Source organism: Trachurus japonicus, chromosome 21 (assembly GCF_045865225.1).
Source record: "Trachurus japonicus isolate A0001 chromosome 21, Traja_1.0".
NCBI lineage: Eukaryota > Metazoa > Chordata > Actinopteri > Carangiformes > Carangidae > Trachurus > Trachurus japonicus.
The window spans coordinates 14,711,634-14,729,492 of record NC_140927.1 but is presented as its reverse complement, the minus strand read 5'-3'; the positions used below and the strand labels follow the sequence as shown (position 1 = coordinate 14,729,492).

At 41.0% G+C, this 17,859-nt stretch overlaps 1 protein-coding gene across 1 annotated transcript in view; it reads left to right on the top strand.

Moving 5' to 3' along the window:
- The window catches only part of abca12 (ATP-binding cassette, sub-family A (ABC1), member 12), a 65,555-nt gene extending 47,759 nt beyond the window's left edge, over positions 1-17,796 (top strand). Inside the window, exons 56-71 of the mRNA XM_085765628.1 lie at positions 142-229; positions 573-681; positions 2,467-2,521; positions 4,284-4,461; positions 4,776-4,891; positions 8,705-8,867; positions 9,019-9,272; positions 9,604-9,808; positions 10,064-10,173; positions 10,799-10,949; positions 13,620-13,754; positions 14,354-14,457; positions 14,790-14,882; positions 15,080-15,185; positions 16,254-16,391; positions 16,920-17,796. Coding sequence (XP_085621754.1) covers positions 142-229; positions 573-681; positions 2,467-2,521; positions 4,284-4,461; positions 4,776-4,891; positions 8,705-8,867; positions 9,019-9,272; positions 9,604-9,808; positions 10,064-10,173; positions 10,799-10,949; positions 13,620-13,754; positions 14,354-14,457; positions 14,790-14,882; positions 15,080-15,185; positions 16,254-16,391; positions 16,920-17,024 — 2,110 coding nt within the window. The 3' untranslated portion in view covers positions 17,025-17,796. The remainder of the gene's footprint in view (positions 1-141; positions 230-572; positions 682-2,466; positions 2,522-4,283; positions 4,462-4,775; positions 4,892-8,704; positions 8,868-9,018; positions 9,273-9,603; positions 9,809-10,063; positions 10,174-10,798; positions 10,950-13,619; positions 13,755-14,353; positions 14,458-14,789; positions 14,883-15,079; positions 15,186-16,253; positions 16,392-16,919) is intronic.
- The last annotated feature ends 63 nt before the right edge of the window (positions 17,797-17,859 follow it).

The window sequence follows — 17,859 nt, the reverse complement described above, 5'->3', positions numbered from 1 at the left end:
TTTTCATCCCCCTTGTGCAGATTTGCTTTGATTAAGAAAAAATCAAAGGAGTAAAAAGCACAGTGTCACATCTAATTTCTGAACAACAGTCAGAGCTCTTTGTTTTGATCTGTACGTGTCCAATTTCTTTTTTTTTCTCAGGTATGGAGGCTTTGATTTGGGCATGCAGCTTCCTCCTGACTTACAAATGGACATCAGAGCAGTCCCCCAAAACCGCACTCTGTCGAAGGTAACTTTTTCTTCTGTTCTTCAGCTTCCTGTCTTATTATCACTTTAATTGATGCACTGATGAGCTCTTGAAAGGTAAAACATGACATCCTAACTAAAATTGTTTGTCTACAAGATTAAAGCTCACAGATGGAGCTGCATTGTTATACCATCAGTGTCATCATAAACACGCTTTACTTCAGCAGTAGCGCCACTGTTTTAATGTGTAAATGATGTGATGGATGATGACGTCTGCATTTTGCAGAAGTGTACACTCTCACACACTGATCTGTAGAAATGTGAGTGACGCTTTCCATGAATGTGTGTGTGTGTGTGTGTTTGCTTGTGTTTGTTCTTGGGTGAAGGTCTGGTTCAACCCAGAGGGCCACCACACAATGCCGGCATACTTAAACAGCCTCAACAACCTCATCCTGCGCTCCAATCTTCCAGCAGACAAGGACCCACGTAAATACGGTAAGCAGGTGCAGGGGCAGAAAATGAGTTTGCAAATAAAAGTGTTAAAACCTCAATCACAGGCAAAGGACACAGTCTGAAGCTTCAGTTTATATGGTCAAAGTCCCAAGGCTCTGGCTCATTGTAATATACGTTTACATTTATTTTGTTTCATTTCTATTCACATTGTAATAGGTGGGATTATTTTGTATCTATGTGGTCACTCAGACTCTCAAAGGTCATTGTTAAAGATCAGAGAAGTGAAAGGGTTGAAATGGCGTAAAGGAGGTGCAGCTGATTGAACACCCAGTGCATTTTGTGGACTATATATAAAGAAAGCTGTAAACATTGTGTTCATACATGGTTCATTTCACTGGATTAAAGGCAGGGGGTGCTGTGCGTCCTTCACACTCACATCACGGTGCGTATGGTGAATACTGATGAGCACTGCTCACTGGGGAGCTATGCTAAAGAGAACGAGGCTGGCCCACGTTTTCAGGACTGTTTCAGCTCTGAGCATCGCCCTGACCATCTGCCTGCGGGCAGGAGTACACAAACACGAACACACACACACACGGAAGCACGTACGCACACACAGACAAACAAACCACGTAAATAAAAGCCCATAAAAAACATACAGTGCATGCACGGTACTGCGCGCACACACGACACATTTCTTCCCCAATAGATGATAAAAATGCTTGAGGGTAGAGTGTAATCATTTAAATGTTACCTGCAAACTCCCAGCGGTGTCGGGGCGTGTTACGGGGTGTCAGGGGTGGAGATCCAAGGAGATTACTTTTCAAGGTGATCATTTATCTGTCAGATGTGAAGCCCTTACCCCCACACTGTGTCCTGCAGTATACACTGTGCGCTCGGACCCTGTCGAGGTCTGCACAAAAACAGTTTTTCCATGCTACTCTCACAGGATTGACAGTCAGTCTGCCGCATACCACAGAGGAAATATACAGTTACTCAACTGTTTAATAAGCCACCTTTAGAAGATGCAGACAGAAAAGAGTCCTTATTTATTGCTTTTTGAAGGAAAGGGAAGAGAGGAGACAGTGAGAACAAAAAATATAAGAAAAATGTTATTGCGACCCATTTTTCTCATTTAGTAAGTTGATCTTTTATTTGATCAACAGAAAAATGAGCAACAAACTTCAAAATCAATGAATTGTTTAAGCCATTTTTGAGCAAAATGTTGTTCTTCTTAAGTATCAATATTTGTTACCTTTTACCTGCTCTAATTTCACCATTATTATGTCATAAATAGTTTGAATTTTGTACTGTTGGTCAGATACATTTTAAATTTGTAGTTCTGAGAAATCGTTATGAGATTTTCCCCCCTTTTTTGACATTTTGAGACTAAACTATTCCAAAGGTCTGTAGGTAAATTGATGAATAAATATTAGTTACAGCAGTAGTTGTTTCCCATTAGAAAAGATACAAACTAAATTCAATGAGAATAACACATAAATTCTACCAAGGTGTCCTTCAGCAAGACAGTGAACCTGCTTCGGATGACCTCACACTCTTCTATATCGGGGAATGTAAACAAAGACATGCAGCGGAGCAGTTCATGTCTGTGAGCATCTAGAAAGACCCTGGAAAAAATGATAAAGAAAATTCAATTTCCTTTGTGTGTACTAGCAAATGAAATCATCTTGCACAATATTTTTCAACTGACTGTGTCCCAGGTTGAGAGAATATCATTGCTCATTTGGTTCGTGTGCTGAAGAATAGGCGGCGTGCTGTTGTTTTTCTGTTACTAACACAATGATCTGTTTTCTTTTTTTATTACAGCCATTTCAGTTTCCAGTCACCCCTATTTCGGTCGCGCGGATGATGAAGATGCAATGTAAGGACTACACTTAAAATGCTTCCCTCTGCTAAGCTAACTGTCAATGTATAACAATATCAATGGCTGCTCTTGCAACAACAACAAAAAAGATCCTTATTATCATTATAATTCGTGAAAATATTCCTTAAATTAGTCAGATCATGATGAATATTATTGACTGGTGCTTGGCTGAGCTTGGGATAAATTATGGAAGCATCCTGCTTTTCAATTCAGGACATTACAGTCAGGGTGGACTCAGGGCAGGGAGGCACATGACAGCAGTATTTACCCATATTTGATTTTCTAAATGGATTTCCCTGAGCTTGCACTATTGATCAGAGTCCCAATATAATGAGTGTTTACCCTGAAGGTGGCACAGAGGTGGATTGATTCTACCCCACTTCCCAAAATGGGTTTATTTAAAATACTCCACACTCTGGGATCTGGAGATCCAGACTGCAGACTGATCTCAGGTTCTGGGTGCACTTGTGCACATGTATGTACACAAACACAACGTTCCTGTGGATCAAATGAAATCAATCATTGTGTGAGTGGATTGAGCTGAGGCTGTGAAGGTCTATCCTCTCCAGAGCCTTATTAGAGCTAACACTAACAATCCCACTGACCGTTCCAGAGTTTACAGGCCTGCAGTTTCTCCACATGCACGGCATTTCTTTTTTTGTATGTAGCATTTAATAGCTGTTAGCTTGCTAAGGTACTGCAGCAGCTGTAAGTGCACAATTACCCCCTCCATCCAGGGTGACTCTGCTTTCCGCTGGATGTATTGATTTGGCCGAGGCTGTGTTAAAGATACAGAAGGCTTATTACTTCAAATGTCTTGATTCACACAATACGGTAGCCGTACCCATGGGAAAAATTCGAAGGCTATCTTGGCCATACTGATAACAAGCCTGCTCAGTAGCTGCTGCTGCTGCTGCCGCCGCTGCTGCTGGCTATCCTCTGTAGTTAGTGGACGCCCACCACATGTCCCCTCTCTGCTACTCTCTCTCCTCCCCACTTGGCTACTCTGCCAGCCTTTTTAGCTCCATGCAGCTCATTTTGTTTGGATGGTATTATTGTACTCTAGTCAAAGGACAGAAGTAAAGATATTGCAGTAGGATACTATAGGGGGAGGTACGGGAGCACAGAACATGGGAGAGGAACAGAGGTATGAAAGTATGAAGAAATGGACCAGGTTTAAGAAAAAACTGAAGGATTATGGCCTCAGCTCATTGTTTTGGCTTTACACAACGCCACTGTGCAGACAGACTACTGTATACCGAAACAGTGGTGTGAAGTTGTTCTCAACTTCAAGCCATCTGTTTCTGCAGTGATTATCTTGTCAGAGGCGACTCACAGGCTCTTCTTTTAACACAGCGGTTTGTTATGAATGGAATTCACTTTATTGTGAACCACATGAATAGTTCAAATGACTCAGGTCCCGGCAGGCGAGGATATGATAGTTTGTAGGAAGAGTTGAAAATGGGGCCATTGTTTTCAGAAAAGATTTACATCAGGTTGCTCCATTCAAAGTGACTCAGAACAGAGCGTATTGATTTGCTTACTATCCTTGGATCTAAACCCCCAGCTACAGCAGCAGTGTGGCCTCTCCTACAGCAAGTACAGAGAAAAGCAAAAACTAAAGCAGCACAGCACAATATATTATCCGTTAATGGAGTTAATGCGGATGAATGATAATACACTAATTACGAATGTGTCTGATAATTAATGACATCAGCGCTGTCATTGTCATTTGAATGATCCTATTTTCTCCTCACAGTGTTCAGGGAATGCTCCACATCCTTGTGGCTATGTGTGTGCTGACGGGTTACTCCATCACAACCGCAAGTTTTGCCATCTACGAAGTCAGTGAGCACCACAGTGGCTCCAAGAGGCTGCAGCACATCGCTGGCATCGGCGAGCCCTTCTACTGGGCTGTGAACTTCTTCTACGACATGGTAATGTCTTCTAATCTCCTAACAGTGAACCCAGGCAAACATCATATTAACTGATAATCTTTGTGATTCTAAATCATGCTCAATACAAGCAAAAGTTAACATAATTATATATATTATATGCATCCCTGCTCAGTGTGAAATCTTAGAACATTGCCTGCTCATTACATCTTTTCGAAAGAAAGTTAGGCCTAATTAATAACTTATTTCTTACTCTCAGTTAATGAATGTTTAATTTCTTTTTTGATTCTTTATTAATCATTTTCATTGAACTTATATGCCTTTTTGTTGATTGTTATTTCATTTTTTTTCAACAGGTCATCTATATGATCCCTGTGGCCTTGACTGTTGGTGTGATAGCAGCCTTCCAGATCCCAGCGTTCACCGAACGGCAAAACTTGGGTGCCATCGCCCTCCTTCTGGTGCTTTTCGGGTGAGTAAATTGGGAGGAGGTTAATTTACTAAATGTCAGCTTATGGTATAGTTAGGAGTATTTTTTTTATGCTACTTATGACTTTTTAATATTTTGTAAATGTTTACAAAGAAAACTACATTTCCTCCCAACCTCACTACAACCCAGCTCTCACAGCCTTTTATTGTTAGTAAAGACCAAGTCCAACTGGGCAGAAAACCCACTGGTAACTCAATCACACAGATTTGGGACCATTTCTCACACAAAACATTAATATAAAGTAGCCTTCTATTGGTCAGTGGTGAACTCGGAAGTTGCTCTGTAAACTGTGAAAGATATTTACTGTGATTTAACCCTGCTCTTTGCTTGGATTTACTCCTGTGAATGACTTTATAACACCAAGCTGGTGTTCGTTTTCAATCTGTATGTTTTGTGCCGAGAACAAGTTTCACTCAAGTTCAGTTCAGTACAAGATACAAAAGCCTAGTAAACAAATATTAACCTTCACAAGAGTGATAGAATGATGTACATGGGAGGAGCATGCCACTCAACCTTGTGTTCAATGGTGACGGCACTGCTGAGGCTAACAGCACAACGACACAAAGAATGCCAAGAGTGGAGGTAGATTTGTGGGTGAAGTTTAGAAAGCAGAACTGTCCTTGCAGTACTGACAAGACTTAATGATTACAATAAACTACACTATTTATGTCTTTTATCATCACAGTGTATAAACTCCAGCACCCTGCTTTCATGCCCTAAAAGTTCTGATTTAAAAGTTAATGTAGCTCAGCCCACATTAAAAATACAATAATAACATAATTAAAAAAACATAAAAAAGAAACAAATTGGTGGAAAAAAGTCCAAGTCGAGTCAAACTTTTCTCTACAAATACAGAATTGTTTCACCAATAGTTGTTCAAAAGTTTAGAAACATATTTGCAAAAGCTTTTCATTTATCTTCAGTGAATGCATTTACAGATATGTGTATATCTTCATGTGAGTATTTTTATACCGTAATTTGCAAATTCATTTTGCCAGACTTTTTGTGTTTGCAAATGTTTTTTTTTGTACTTGGGGAAGGTGTTTTCTACTTGCACATCACACATTTACACACTGATTGTCGATCTGTTTAGACGGATGACACTGAGACACATTTACCTTCATAACAAAGTATCTAGGAGCATCTGTGCTACTCTGATTCGAGCAGATTTATAGAATAGTGCTTGTAGTCAGACCATCATCGTCAACATGCACTTAAAGCGCCCAAGGAATGTTTACGCCTAACACTGAAATACTCCGGACGAGTTGAGTCCATCATCTGTCCTCATTCAAGCAGACTGTTCTTTCTGGCACAGGATTCATCAAAGTTATTTCAGCTAACAAAGGCTTTCTACGTCACGCTGCACTTTCCGCACGTTACTTTGTGTACCCGCAGGTCGGATTTACAGCGCAGAGCATAAGGAGGCTGCTGTTTTTCAAACAACGCAGCTCAATTTTTCAGAATTTCGTACAAAGACAGATGGTTGTAGGACTGAAAGGATGATAGAAAAATCACTGCCAACATGTTCATTCCATTCAAGCCAAAGATGGTAGAGAGCGAGAGAAGGGGGCTAGGAAGCAACATGATGCTCAGCAATAACAATATGGCTGTTTTTATAGTGGTGAAATATCATGACAACATAAAAAAGATGGCATACAAGGCAAATGATGACGCAGACGATAAATGCGATACACATAATGGACAAACACTGACGGTAGCATAAAGCAGTTAAAGTGATGTATGTGATGATATGATAAAAACTCAGGGTGTGGAGATTAGATCAGATTAAAGCTGGGGTAGGCAGAAATCTTGAGAAGAAAAAATAAACTCCATATGCACACACACCCCCACACGAACAACACAAGTCACAACCATGAGCCTTTGGCTACAGTAAGTAGAAGGCTCAACTATCAGCAACCTTCATATAACAATTCATTGCCTGCATTCATGCTTAATAATTCCTTAAAATCAATAATTAGTTACAGTTACTAGTTACTTCTCTCAGAAAGCAATTAATTTAAAATATAACCTTTGCATTTTGTCTTATTTATGTAGACAAAATGGGCTACATTCGGGCTATGTGTGTCATTTGGTTTGGTGCTTCAGAAGATTAAAATCAGTTCTTTGCTGTGTCTGAAGTTCTCACACCTGCACATAGTCAACAGCTCAACACTGTAAAATCCCTATAATCCTCTGACATTGTCCGCTATTTTCATTAGTTTATTTAACAAGTAACTACCCCATTTAAATAGCATTAATTGTTACACTACTCGTCACTGCATAAAGTGGAGGAATTATAGTAATACTTTTATACTTTTATACTACACTGCCAACCATTACAATACATTTGGATGTCACAGGAAAATTATGTTATTTGTCCAGGGAAGCAGGTTTTATGTATAGCTCCACTACTTCCTGAACTTAAACAAGCTCCTTTATTTTCTGTCTTACATTATTGGACAAGCTGATTAATCCAGGTGTGTCTGACTTTGACCTCAGTAATCACAACAATGGTCAGACACACCTGGATTAATCAGTTTGTCCAATAATGTAAGACAGGAAATAAAGGAGCTTGTTTAAGTTCAGGAAGTAGTGGAGCTGTGCATAAAGCCTGTTGCAGCAAGTTCTCTCCATCTCTGAAACACATCACTGAAATTATATACAGCTGGTGAAATGTTCACTTTGACTGAAAATACCTGTGATTGGCCAAAGTCTCCTTATAAGAGGTTCAGTTTTCTAATGCCTGAAAGGATTCGCTAAAATGCTAATTTGCCAGAGAGCTGCACACCTACACGGTAGTAAGTAGGGTTGTGAGTACAATCAGTACAGTGTGCCGTGTGCCTATGTTTTAAAATCAATCTTATTGTGAGATGTAGATTTTTGGGGAAGGCATCACACCAACGCAGCGCCACGTTCTCAGTGTCTGCATCAGTGGGGTTATTTACATCATTTACCAGCTGTAGCAGAGGTTTAGGCTCCTGTGTTTGCTGTTGCTGTCGCACGCCTCGTCCTGAGCCCTAGATCTTAGGAGGCCAAGTCAGCACTCTGCTCCTCATTTATCAGACAGATGTCTCCCTCCCAAGCAATGAATAATCACAGTGCTCCATCTGTCAGGCTGCACCCACCTGGTCTGGTCTGCAGCCTTCTTTGCTTCTGTTCCTTGTCATGGCTTGGCACCCACAGTCTGCCTACCCAAGCACCTTTTTGGGCATGGCACGCAGATGCTTTGTCTCTGTCTGGCTCTGTCTGTTTGCGTCTGTCTCTCCCTTTCCCCACTGCACTTTCTTCTTTTTCATCTCTTTCTACCTCTTTCTCTTCTCTCTGACCCAGACACCCCAATCAAATGAACAAGCAGATTATGTGAGAGAAAGGAGAGAACAAAAAGAAGGAAAAGGATGTTCTGCCAGCAAGGGAATAAAGGGAGAAGTAATTTATCTTCCTCTCTTTTGGCGCCATGACTGAATGTTTACCCTTGTCATGGTGTGGTATTTTTCCCCCCTCTTCCCTTTCCACTATTCTTTGGTGCCTATTTTCAGCTCACAGTCGCTCTATTTAGCCTGTTAAAGGCCCGAATCACTCCACTTAAAAAATGCAAGATCCTGTCATTTTAGAAAGTGCATTTGTGAGAAGGACTGTATAAATTTTCCATATCCACTTTGTGTGTTTGTCTTTGTGCATCTTCTGTATTTGAAACCAACCCAGGCAGATCACAGCAGAGCTATTTTAAGTTCTATGTGTGGAGTTATTTTTATTTGATGCTGTGTTCTAAGTATCGCTTCTGTGTCAATCCCTCAGGTTTGCTACCTTCCCCTGGATGTATCTCTTATCAGGCGTCTTCAAGGATGCAGAAATGGCCTTCATCACCTATGTGTGCATCAACCTCTTCATCAGTGTCAACACAATCATATCCACGTCCATCCTCTACTTCCTGAGTCAAATTTCCATGCAGAACCCTGAGGTTAGAATAAAGTGCCTGAGTCTGTAGTATTTGGATTAGTATTTCACTTAAATGTGTCACATACAGTATGTCACATATCCAATAGTAGGAAAGTGAGAATTACATTACAAACTTCTCAGTGCCGTCTGTTTTGTCCTTTTTGCTCCCCCAGGCCATCCAGGTAGTCTTTGAAAAGCTGAGCCACGCCTTCCTAATCTTCCCCCAGTTCAACTTTGGGAATGGGCTCATGCAGCTGGCTAGGATGAACATTGAAGTCCAGATCCTCAGTGGCTACGACATTGATGCCTATCAGAACCCGTTCTCCACAGAAGCCTTGGGCTGGATGTTCATCTCTTCCTTCATCCAGGGTCTGGTCTTCTTCACCTTGCGCCTCCTGCTCAACAGGTCTCTCATGCGCAAAGTCAGGTAAGAAAAACTGAAGCTAGAGACGTGATAATGAGAAACGATTATGAAGTCCTGTGTACACATCCAGCCCTGTAATTGGATTGAAATTATACTGCATGTACAGAATGTGGAATTGACTCGTTGGCAGCCCAGAATATGAAAGTGAGACCTAAATGCAGAAAATATGAAAATGAGTGGTTGAATATGCATCAGAGCCACTTTGAGTAATTAAAGAAAACATTAAAAACTTAAATTACACTTAAAAAAAAAAAAAAATCAAAATAAACAAATATCTACTTTTTATAAAATAAAAGCAACTCCTCCTCAACACTTGTTACTTTCCTCTTTGCAGGCATCTGATCTGTGGCAGGAAGGCAGTGCCACACGTGACTCATGAGGACGAAGATGAGGATGTGGCAGCTGAGCACCAACGGGTGTCCAGTGGAGCAGCCGGCTCAGACATACTGCAGGTCAACCAGCTCACCAAGGTCTATCAACACCTTAAGAGGAAGGTCCATGCTGTCAAGCGGGTCTCTGTGGGCATCCCCGCAGGAGAGGTAAGTCTAAGGAGGAGCAGGAAAATTGATTACTATTGATAAGGAAAGGGAGATATAATTTATGAATCGATCTCACAATGCTCTTGCTGTCTATCAATCAACCACAGAGTTTGCACTGTAGATAGGCACTCGTCACTTTGATTCACAAATCTTAAATCAGAATATCGACCTGAACATCAGTCTAATCATTGTATCATAGTACTGTATAGTGGTGTAAGGCTTCAGGGTCACTAAGAAGTGAGTGATTGTTTGCAGTGCTTTGGTCTGCTGGGAGTCAATGGGGCAGGAAAAACTACCACCTTCAAGATGCTGACTGGAGACGTCAGCCCCACCGATGGCACAGCACAGATCAGGGACTGGGATGGGTAAGTGCTTATTTATCTGTTTCCTCACAAAACGTGCAAATGTTACAAAGGAGTTGTGTTTGCATTTGATCGCTGTTTATTGCTTTCAAAATGTATTGTGTAGGGACACAGGTGTGTGTTTTATCTAGATTTTTGTCGACATAAATATGCACGCTTAAGAGGTGGGGGTGTCAGCATAATGTAAAAATACTGTTACAGTCAGAAAAATACTAACACGAGTTGATGCATTTTCCTGCAAATTAAAGATAATTCTGGGAACCAGAGGATAGGACAGGAGCAAACCATTGCTTTGATTTAATTTTTTACATGCACCCAAGCTGCACTGCCTAATGATTTTGGACTTGATTAGATTTGTGCAACACAAATATCCACAAATGAGGGATGTTATTGCTTTGCATCAGCCAGAATTTGAACAAAATGCTTGGGGATTTAGCAAGCAACGCTGTATCTTATCCCTGTATCTGAAGCTCTCCTTTAAAAGGATAAAGCGCCACTTTTCTCATGAGTCTGGCTCCCAATTCCTGCTCTGCGTTGGTGGCCATTCCCAACACATCACACTACAGACAACAGGTCCTCTGAAACATCTTTGATGTGATGTATTTCTTTGTATCTTTTTTTCTCCCAGGCGCCTGGTTGACATCATGGAGTGCCGTAACCAGGGAATTAACATCGGCTACTGTCCCCAGGTGGATGCACTGGACGATCTGCTCACCGGAGAAGAGCACTTGTACTTCTACGCTCGTGTTCGTGGCATCTCAAAGAGACAGATAGAAGGGGTAAGGAGGTGCTGCAGGCTCTGTGCTGCCATTCAAAGCTTTCGGTGGTGATAACACCGTGCACAAAATGACACCGATCAGATATAAATTCAAAGATGCACTGCCTCTGCAGGACCGTTGAACTGTTGATGCTTCCTTGCATACTGAATCAGAGGGTGTGAAGGGTTGAGTGATGTGTGCTGAAAGCTGTACTATCTGGGGCAAAATGGAAACGCTTTTGTTGTCAGTTCATGCAATCCAAACTTCAGAATTAAGCTGATGCTGTATGCTTCAGTGCAGACAATTTACATTTAAACGATACTTTGATGATGAGAGGATCTCATTTGACATGTCACTTTCGCCCCATTCTCCCCATTTATCTTTCTGAGAACTAATCAATCTTGTTTCTGTGGTGATTACTGAGAGTGCCTGTCTTTCGCTGCTGCTGACATGAGTGGAATCTGCAGAGCAACCAATCAGAAGATGATATAATTTTCCATCTTGATGTAATTTTTTTTTTCACAAAAGGAAAGAGTAAAAACAGCAAACAGCTTTGGAGTGAGTGAAAGTTTGTAGAAAATGCACCAGTTCTAAATTGTATGCAGAAAAACAATCCTCTGTGTCTCTATGTCCCATTTTTGCAACATAGGATGCAGGAGCATAAATATTGATTCTTTCTGACAGCCACACTCAGAGTGTTAGAAACATGATTGCACATGCATTATCCAGTATGAACATAGCCACACATGTAGTTATCCAAACAGAGAGGCACAGAAATGGATGCGCCTGGCTCTGATCATCATCATCCGTTGCTATCAGAGCAACCTCTCCTCTCTGGTCAGGGAAGTGACAACAATGGTTATAATGGCGACAGCATCGACGTTGAGCTAATTCACAAAGATGAGGTTATATATAGAGTTCCTCTTATGTTGTCTCTCACTGGCAGTCCCCTAGCTGTGGATAATGAGACAAGCCTTAATGGGGTCATTTCACATTGACATGGTTTTGTCAGGCTTAATGAGCTGTTACATCAAAGGTGATAGAAAGGGGCTTTTATGAGAGAACATAAAAAAACAACACATTGTGATCTGAACCAGTCAGGAGGATGCTGCACTATATTTCCACTGCTAATCATTCAAATGTAGCTGCTCTAACTGTGTATGTGTCTAAATCACGTTATGTTGCACACGGTGCTCTGTTAACCTTGATCAGTGATAAGTCAGAATCATACAGAAATATCTAATCCTCTTACCGAGAGAAAGCAGAGAATTGAAGTGAACTAGGCGATCTATTGCATTGGCTTGCTTCATTGATGCGGTTTCAAAACTTGCCAGCTGATAGGGCGGAAAAGGCTAAAGCTTACCGATGGGAAATCACCTCCAGCTATTGGAAAATGAACTGGTATTTACAGCACACTCTTTCATGTGATTAATGGGCGAGGGTAGAGACTTTTAAGAGACTGAATTGGTTGTCATGCCATTAGGGTTTTTTTTATTCCTGCTACCAATGTGGTGTAACACAGGATAAACGGATAGTCGACAAATTACGCTGTGTCAGTCCCTGTTCTCTAAAGTTGCAGCCTCAGGACAGGATGGAGTTTAGATAGAGTAAAGTTGCCAAGTAAAGTCATCATTGTTGTTCAAACAAAATTAAATATGCATGGGAGTGGGACAGATAGATACCCTGGTTATTTGCTGTGCCACTGTACTGGACAGAATAGAGGCAATAACACAAAAGAATGAATATCAAGTAGCCAGTAGGGTGGAGGGCCGCACTTTGCCCTCAGAATAATCTTTCCTGTAAATCCACCTCTTCCCCGCTGTGGTCAGGTTCTGAGTTGTATGTGTTGTGGAATATTGAACTTTTTCCTCCAGGGAGAGGGGCCTTTAGTTGATGGATTAAAGGGATGGACAATCAGTGTACTGTAAAGCCCCCGTGTTGTTTAGATCAGCTGGAGCCAACAGATGAGCGGTTGACTTCATCCTAATGTTCATGGAACCAGCACGCTGCAAACTGCTCGGGGAAATTATTGTCTCATATTCCTCGATGCTCATGCAGCCACGCAGGGCAATCATTAAACCTATTGGCACGCAGTAGATGACAGCTAATCCATTCCATATCTACTTCATTGATTATCAGTTTGAAGCAGAAACATGCTGGAGTTCTCCTCTGGCTCCCTGCAGATAGAGACTTATTTGAAAGAAAGAGCAAATAAAATTATCATCTTTTTAAACAGATTTTGAAGTCAGTTTTACTGCAAGTATTGAGCATTTCATTGGTATTCATCAACATGCATGTGAAGGATTTAACAAGCGGTTTTGAGTCGGCTGTCCAGCTACAATTAATAATCAATTTGATTGTGCCTTGAAAACACACATTTAACTGTGATAAGTGTTCTACCACTTCATTTTGAAAGAAAAAAACACTCTTGAATTGAATATTGAATAATTCCACTGACTCCTCTCTACTTGTGCCTGTGTATTATTGTGTTAATATTCACCTAATATTTAACTTATCCTTTATGTTGTATGTAGTTTCAATTTAAAAGGTGGGACATGCTGCTCTACCTGTGTATGACTTCTAATCTTATCAACTTGACTCAGTAGTGTAGCCACCTTTTAGTGGAGGTAAGTGCATTGAAAACTTTATTTTATTTGTCCCCTGGATAATTTGTTTGTTGTTTCCTTACAGGTGGTGAACTACCTGCTGAAGAGGCTGGAGCTGAACTACCACAGAAACATCATTACCGACAGTTACAGCTGTGGCACCCGCAGGAAGCTCTCGACAGCGCTGGCTCTCATCGGGCACCCACAAATCCTGCTCCTGGTGAGGACACTCTCATTACTGTGTCTGTAGCTGCTCATTTAAGTACCTGACTAGAAACCAGACAACAAAATATTTAATTAACTGTATGCGACTGTTCCTCCAGAAAGGATCTTTGACGTGATGTAGGTACAGTCAGACTAGACTTGACACAGCTCATATAGCTAATGAGTCTGCTTGCTCGGTATTCCCAGGGCATAGTATAGTATTCCCCAAAGCTTTCAACTTTGTTCCTACCTTATGTGTCTATGAAATGTTCTTTTCTTGTTTCTTTCTCTCTTTTTTCTGTCTTCACATCTTTCTATACTTCAAGTTCCACCATGCGTTGACTTAATTTTCTATTCTCTCTTACATTTTCCCTCTGCCTTCTGTCTTTGACTTCATTTTTCCCATAACCTCCCTCTATCTGTCTGTGACACTGCTCCCTTCCTATTTTGCATTTCTGCCTCTGTTCACCCTTTTCCCTTCTCTAACTGTATGTGCTGCACGCTATTTGCAACTCGCTGCCTTCCTGAGCGAGCTCCTCCTTTTGCATCTTGTTGTCAACCTCCCTCTTTCTTTGACACGCTGCTACCCTCTTTCTCATTGCCATCTCTCCACAGGATGAGCCGAGCTCTGGCATGGACCCTCGCACCAAGCGTCACCTGTGGAAAATCATCTCCGAGGAGGTGAAAGGAAAATGTGCTGTGGTCCTCACCTCTCACAGGTTAGAAGAATATCACAGACATACACCTGCAAGAGTGTATCTCGAAACATTTATAAATATATATATATATATATACACACACACACTTCTAAATTCCACTGTTACACAAAATGGCACTGGGCTGCACATGGGTAAGAAGTAAGGTTGCATTTTAGTCTAGCATTATGTTTCCAGCTTTTTCCCACAGACTACTATAGATAACAATTAGGATAACTACTAAATGTATTCTTTATTTATCAATGTGCGACAGCTGCCATTAATAATTACTGTATGCTGTATGTAAGACTCCTTGTTTGACCTTTTAGCTTTCTCTCTTTGCCTCTGTTTCTCAGCATGGAGGAGTGTGAGGCACTGTGCAGCCGTCTTGCCATCATGGTGAAAGGTCAGTTCCGATGCCTGGGCTCCCTGCAGCACATTAAGAACAGGTTAGTGACCTCTGCTCATCCTCCAATCCAGCTATTACTGCTCTCCCCACTCTGCCTCCATACCCTCCTATTCTTTTCCCCATGGTCCTTTGTGCAACTAAATGCTCAATTTTACTTCTAAGAACAGTGCACTCCCACCCCCTCCCCTCAGACAAGTAATAACACTATGCTTTGTTCGTAAAATCTCCTTTGTGCAGGTTCGGCAGTGGGTTCACAGTGAAGATGTACTTGGCTGAGGCCTCCAGTGATGCAGAGGCAATCACTGGCTTCATGCAGCGCAGATTCCCCAGCACTTATCTCAAGGTGAGCTTTGTCAGCTATACGAAGATGCGAAGAGTGCTCGGTAGAGAAGAAGGAAAAAACCACAAGTATAAATTGCAGTGGAATGTTGCAATGAATTTAGTGGAATGTATTGTGTACTGAAAAACCATACACTGTATATAAAAAGGTACATACATGTGTGAGTGTTTCTTGTTAAAGATTCTACAGCAATATGCTTCAAAAATTAGCTTTTGTTTTGGCCATTTCATTAACAACGGGCCTGAGTAATTTGTGTAAAACCACAACAGAGCCAGATGTCAAATCCAACAAGTGCACCCACACATGAACTGGCTGTACCATCGACAGATACAGATTTTTTGGCCTCTTGGAGGCAGTAAAACAACATGGAAACACAAAACTGACATATTATTATCTTAATATAGGTGAACTGTTAGCGAGCAGTTGCCTATTTACGCTTCTAATTTACAAATTTGATTAAAATGATCATTAATTTTGGAGGCGTTGCAGTCCAACCAACATAACATATCTAATTTTCCCTCTTGCATTAGCTCTGTTTTTGTCAGCAACAACTCCTGAGGGAAATATTCGGCCCATTAGCTGCTAAATGCTCCATCGTGTTTACATGGTAGTTGCCAAGGTAGTCCCTAACTTTAACTGGGGTGTGGTTCGTATTGTGGGCTCACCTATGAGCTGCCTGCTGCTGCTGCTAAAACACTGATCCAGTGTTAATATGACAATACTGAGTGAGGCAGCTATAGGGAGTCCTTACAAAATTAACTATCTACCAATACTACCAAGTATTGATATTAATACCTCACTGCCCATACAGCCAACATCTTCTTGAAAATTGTCTGACTTCCTCAACTAAAAGCAAAAAAGCAAATCATATACCACATATATGTCTATTTTCGTGAATATATAGTATCACTGTGCCACTTTTCTATTGAAGTGAATGAAGAAGCGGTTTCAGACCTGCTGGATCCACTGCATACATATATTTTTATGAACACCTTTTCACTTTATTTTACAGTATTTAATGATTTATATAAAATGTAACCCTTTTCCTGTGCACTCTTTCCCAATACACAGGACCAGCACTCCACTATGGTGGAGTACCACGTACCAGTTGCTCCAGGAGGGGTGGCTGACATCTTCGACCAGCTGGAGTCAAACAAGAATGCTCTGCAGATCAAACACTTCTCTGTGAGCCAAACCACACTGGATGAGGTGAGAAAAGGAGACAGGACACAAACAGAGGGAGAGGGAGAGAGAGAGAGAGAGAGAGAGAGAGAGAGGGAGGGAGAGAGGGAGGGAGAACAAGTGTGAGGTTTTGTAGGGATGGGTAGATGGTAGCGGGGGACAGAAAAAAGGGACAGGAGATGAGAGAAGAGGAGAGAGGGAGGGAGGGGAGGCAGGGACAGAAGAAAGCTGAGTGGGAGTGAAAGACTGAGTAGAGAAAGTTTAAAAGAGGCAGAGGGAAACTGACAGAGGGTATGCCTGAGGGAAAATAAATGGAATATGAGTTAGGGAGAAAATCCATGAGCTTTATATGCAGCCAGTGCTGATATTCTTCAACCACTCTGCCCTTCTGGGGCTTTGGGATTGGAAGAAGCCATAAGCAGAAGAAAAAAAAAGGGGGGGGGGGGCAGAGGAGAGCCGTCCAGTAGATTAGCTGAAATTTATGGCACTCACTCAGTGAGGGGTAATTGTCTTTGATACTGCCATTCCTCTTACATTATTACTGTATCTCGACAGGTCTTCATCAACTTTGCCATGGGAAAGGTTGGCATGGACAACATACCAATTGACCAAGAGGACGAGTTTGATGACCTGGACTCCATTAAGGCAGTACAAACATAGAACTGACTGCTGTCTTTTCTCTGTTATTATGTTTATGTCCCCAATGAAATGAAACACAGTATATGTTAATAGTAAATTGCCCCATAATATATATGATATACATTTATACAGTATATATTTTTTTGTTTCAATCATTCCCTGACTATTTTGTGAAAGTCCCTCGACTAATGACGTTAAGGGTAACGTACAACCCTCTCCTGAACAAATTGAACTCTAAATGAGAGGCATAAAAGCACCTGCACATTTACATACATGCACAATTTATAAAAGTTGATCAATTGAAGTCTTATGTTTATTTACTTTTCACCTATTTTAGAGGTCACATAATGACACTCAATATGTTTACTCATTTCTCATGATTTTATGATATATGAAGGATTAAATTAATCATGTAGGACATTCATTTCTCTCTGTAGCTGCTACACTATGTTATTCCTCTGTTTAGAATCATTTTCATTTGATTTTACTTCATCTTAAAATACTCACCCACTAAATATATAATATGTCTCAAAGTATTTTTTTTAATCTCAGGGACACGTAATTGTGCCCACTGGATAAAATTTGACAAAACAAAAATTATTAACACACAGAAGAACATCCTCAATATGCACTTTTCCCCTACTCATTAACACTTCCTCTGAGGGCATATCTAACTTTAAAATGCATAAACTGAATTTTTAATGTACTCTTTCCCACTTATGGACCAGTTCCAAATGGTCTTGAATGTATCAAGCCTTTTTTATAATTCTAATAAAGCTATTTTTCAATTGCAGCTGCTGTTCATTTGCATATTGTGTGTCTTTTCTTCCTATGTCTGAGCATAAGGGGTCTTTGA